The sequence below is a fragment of the Carex rostrata genome, chromosome 26, assembly GCF_964058835.1.
Source record: "Carex rostrata chromosome 26, lpCarRost1.2, whole genome shotgun sequence".
Lineage (NCBI taxonomy): Eukaryota > Viridiplantae > Streptophyta > Magnoliopsida > Poales > Cyperaceae > Carex > Carex rostrata.
Window position 1 is genome coordinate 2,908,553 of NC_135943.1, and position 3,982 is coordinate 2,912,534.

The window sequence follows — 3,982 nt, forward strand, 5'->3', positions numbered from 1 at the left end:
ACTTGCACGATATCTTCCCCGGTGTTCCCCACTTGCACGATTTCTTCCCCAGTTAAAGGTTGGTTAGTAATGGTGTCGACTTCCATATTGAAAGAACAGCGAAAGATTGATAGTAGACACTTTGTGAAATTTTGAAGCTTACAACAACTTTATATAATTTTACTAAACAACAAGATGAGAGAACGCATAAGAGGTGCTATCACAGTGCTGAAAGAAAAAAAGCTTCTATCACAGAGACGGCTGGGTTTTCAGGGCCAAGTTGAATTGCTGAACCGTGTGGTGAATCGAAGTGGAACTCATTCCACAACCCATTTGCAGGAGCTGGGTCAAGTAGCAGCACCTCAGAAGATCAACCAAACAGCTGCGCAGCAGTTCAGGGGGGTGAATAGCGCAGGATTGCGGGGCCGTATAATTTTAGCTTTGATATTCGTGTAGAACGTATTTGAACGGTTGAGATTTTGCAAAAGTCACGCAAAATATGAGATATCTCAGAGAATGCGAATTCGGATACAATGCATCCAACAATTTGGAAAGGGAATCAGATTAACTAGGCCAAAGGAAAAAAGGATTTAGTGAAACGGGTCATCAGGACCCTAACATCGAATCGCAACATGCCTGGGCTCACGAAAGGAAATTGCAGGAGATCAACTTGAAGACAAAAAACAAATACGGAGATTCTTCTGGAAAGGGGAATGACATGGCAGAGGTCAGCAGAACTGCAGAAGAGGACATGTGGCGCAGCCGCGCAGGCATGCCGATTCGTATCCTAACGGCTACGAAAGCTAAAGGCTCAATTATGCAGCCCCTTAATTAAGAATCAGGCAAAGGATCACGGGCCAGAACCAACTAAGGTACGCTAAGTGAAATTAGAAGTTCCATCCGCCAGAAGAGGAAGCCTTCTACGCCTGGGCCTTCTCGACCGATAAAAATACACTTAAACAAGGAGGACATGCAGCCTAATTCCTAAGCCCAAGTTGCGCTCAACCCAGTCGGGTATTCTGAGGTGAAGGTTCAGTATGAACACTGCTCCAAATTAGATTCAGGCTGTGGCTTCAAAACAGACGATGTCCTTCAGACAGTTCTTGATGTAATTACTACTTTATTTATCTGTACTAAACTGATAGCCTCTATCTGGTTTTTAAAAATAAAAAACCAGACAAAGTTACGTGCTATACCAAAAAAAGAAAATAGAAGAAGGTACAAGCAGTAAGCCAACATTATATATCATACCATATGTACATCTTTTAAGCTTACAAGCCATATCCTAAAAACAATATACATGTAAAGATCCATACAATGAATATTTCCATCATTACAAAAAATATATATATTCTGAAGGAAAAGGAGTTAAGGATCAAGTCAATGGGTCAGAGTTGTTATATTAATTTCAATTCCTTGCCCAAATCAAAATACCAATTAAGGCCCCAACAGCGACCAAAATCTTTGCATTTGATGTACCCTCCCTCGTCTTTGGAATTTCAAGCAAATGCTCCACCTGTACAAAATTACAGAAAAGACATAATGCAACTGGTCCAAGTTCTATTTGGTACAGCACAATAGCAGGAAGTATGAAAACACAAATGGATTAGTAAAATGGTAACCTCAATTGGTTGTGCCCAGTATTTCTTTATTCCAGGTAAATGTGCCTGGCCTACCACAGCAACAACCAAAGAATGCTCCCTTGCGGCATCCCATAGTTTTCTTGACATAAACCTATATTTTAAAATTATAATAATTGTAAGGAATAAGATACTGAAATCCAAATTTGTTCATGCTTTATATTTACTTCAACTGATAACTTCTCCTAAATATGCAAAAAGACATAGCACTAGCATGATGATTTTGCATTTCTTCTATTATGTATTTTTTTTAAGTGCAAACTAGGGTGAAATGAGAAAAGGGTGATTAACATCCTCTGTGGGGAGGTTTTTTACTCAATAAAAGCAATTAAAAAGCCATTTCGTTGTGTCAAGTCACTAGCAGAGGCAACTATTAAAGTTTTACTTCCTTCACTCTTGTTCCATTTACATATAACAGATATAATATTGTATTAGTTTGATGTTTTACTAAATAGACTGAATATACAATTCATTTTATTTTATAGAAAATGGACAAGATAAGTGAAATTGAGAAGGAAAACAAACATGTCGCGCTCAGTGAGAATGGTTTCCCATATAAAAGGAAAAGCTATTTTATGCTCCTCAAGAGCACCGGCAGACAGATCAGGTCTTGTCTTAAGCTCGGCACTAATACTCCATGTTACTATTCTTTTAACCTGAAAATAGGAAAAAATAGACAGACATAACATTAGAATTTCACCAAAAAAGCAAAAGAAATACATCTGAAACATGAAAGGAGGAAGGGACTTACATATTTAATAAAATTTCTTGGCTTTGTAATATCTTCAATTCCCAGCAAACTTATACAATACCAGAACTTTGCATAGGACCACAGTGGAATTCTGCTTTGGATTGCTTTTACTCTACTATTAGTGATCTGTTAAATGAATCAGAAATAGAATACAGTGACAAATAAGGATTCCTTAAAATGTAAAGATCTAAAATATAACTCCAGTAGTTATGCTATTCTTCTTGAAACTCAGTGCTATACAAAAAAAAAAAAATGAAGTGTTCTTTTTTCTATAAAATGCAGTAACCTTTATTTGAGAAAAGTAACAAAGACAGGACCCATTTTTTTTTACTTACGTGAACGGGACGATCGCCAAGATAAACTGTAGCACCGTGACTAATGGCCTCTTCATAAGCAATTCGAAACTCAGACTTTGGTGCAGCACCTTGCTGAGGTAAATTCTTCAAAATTGAATTTTTATCCAAAATCAAAATAATTACTGGGTTAGAGGTGATGAACAATATAGCAAACTTAAAGACTAACAAATTATCCTAGAAAGGATAAGCCAGATTTAACTCAAAAATGTTGTAGCTTCTTGCAGAATTCATTAACTAAAATAGATGATGTTAAGACAGCAATTGTGCTGGGTTTCCATACTCTTTGTATTCTATGAAAATTTCAGTTCAACTCAGACAAGCAGATGAAAATTCAAGGCAAGAAAGGCCACATAACAAACTGATGGTGCTCAATACAGGTACTAGGTAGATAGCCAATTAGTAGGGAGCAAAACACACACACAAACACACATAGAGACTGAGAAAAAAAGGGATAGAGAACCTTTTCCGAGGACCAAATAGAGCATATGTCTGCAGGTAGAATATAATGGCCCTTCCACATATCAACCATGTGACCTATGGTTGCAACCTAAAAATTAAAGAAAACAATTTCTGTGAAATGTTTAACAAAATCCATAAAATACATACATCTTTTGTAAAATATTTCACAAAAGCATACAACTCCCAGTCTCCCAACTAATTTACCAATGCTATGTAACCTAAAATGGCATATTTCTTTTGAAGCATTTCACCAATGTGCACCTTGGAACAATATTATTATTTTTATATAGTTAAAAAGCCTCACATATTAGCAAAGTTTACAGAGTACAGAATGTATTTCTTTGAGCACCTGAACTTTTTGGGGAAACATTTCTTCACCTGCACTGCTTTCACATAGCTCCAAGAAAAGTGCCTAAATAATTGCAATTTAAAAAATAAAAAAAAGGAAATGGAAACTACTTTAAAGTATCACTGGCAAAGATTTTCAAGAACAAAATTAAAAGGGAAAAAAGATTTAAGAATCTACCTGAGGCTTAATGTACTTCATGACAGCTTTCACTTTCTTGCAAGATTCCTATGAATCAAGAAAATATATATATTGTTTTTGTCATAATAGGCTTTCCAAGTTATATTAGTGCTTTGCATATATCTTTTCTCAGTTTTATTTTCCTCACTAGTGTTATGTCAATATGTCATGGATTTTCATACCTTTCTCTAGAAAATAAAATTAATTTTCTAAATGAAGAGCTACAAACTAGAACTTATCCAGTTTGAGAAGTAATATTGTCACGGATTTC

At 35.8% G+C, this 3,982-nt stretch overlaps 1 protein-coding gene across 1 annotated transcript; it reads right to left on the reverse strand.

Annotated features, from left to right (window-relative positions):
* Nucleotides 1-1,346: 1,346 nt before the first annotated feature.
* LOC144544549 (uncharacterized) lies at nt 1,347-3,775 on the reverse strand. Its single transcript, XM_078293077.1, has 8 exons — nt 3,712-3,775; nt 3,535-3,597; nt 3,187-3,273; nt 2,706-2,810; nt 2,371-2,496; nt 2,145-2,275; nt 1,602-1,713; nt 1,347-1,495 (listed from the first exon to the last, which is right to left on the reverse strand). Exons 1-8 carry the CDS (start codon nt 3,730-3,732, stop codon nt 1,388-1,390), a joined length of 753 nt encoding a protein of 250 aa, XP_078149203.1. The 5' UTR covers nt 3,733-3,775; the 3' UTR covers nt 1,347-1,387.
* Between the last annotated feature and the right edge of the window lie 207 nt (nt 3,776-3,982).

Excerpts from the sequence above, each read along its gene's own strand:
- LOC144544549 (XM_078293077.1), bottom strand. The coding sequence starts at position 3,732 with ATGAAGTACATTAAGCCTCAG. Across the intron at positions 2,497-2,705 it reads TTGGCGATCGTCCCGTTCAC|ATCACTAATAGTAGAGTAAA; the intron begins GTAAGTAAAAAA and ends TTCATTTAACAG. Across the intron at positions 1,714-2,144 it reads ATTCTCACTGAGCGCGACAT|GTTTATGTCAAGAAAACTAT; the intron begins GTTTGTTTTCCT and ends TTTAAAATATAG.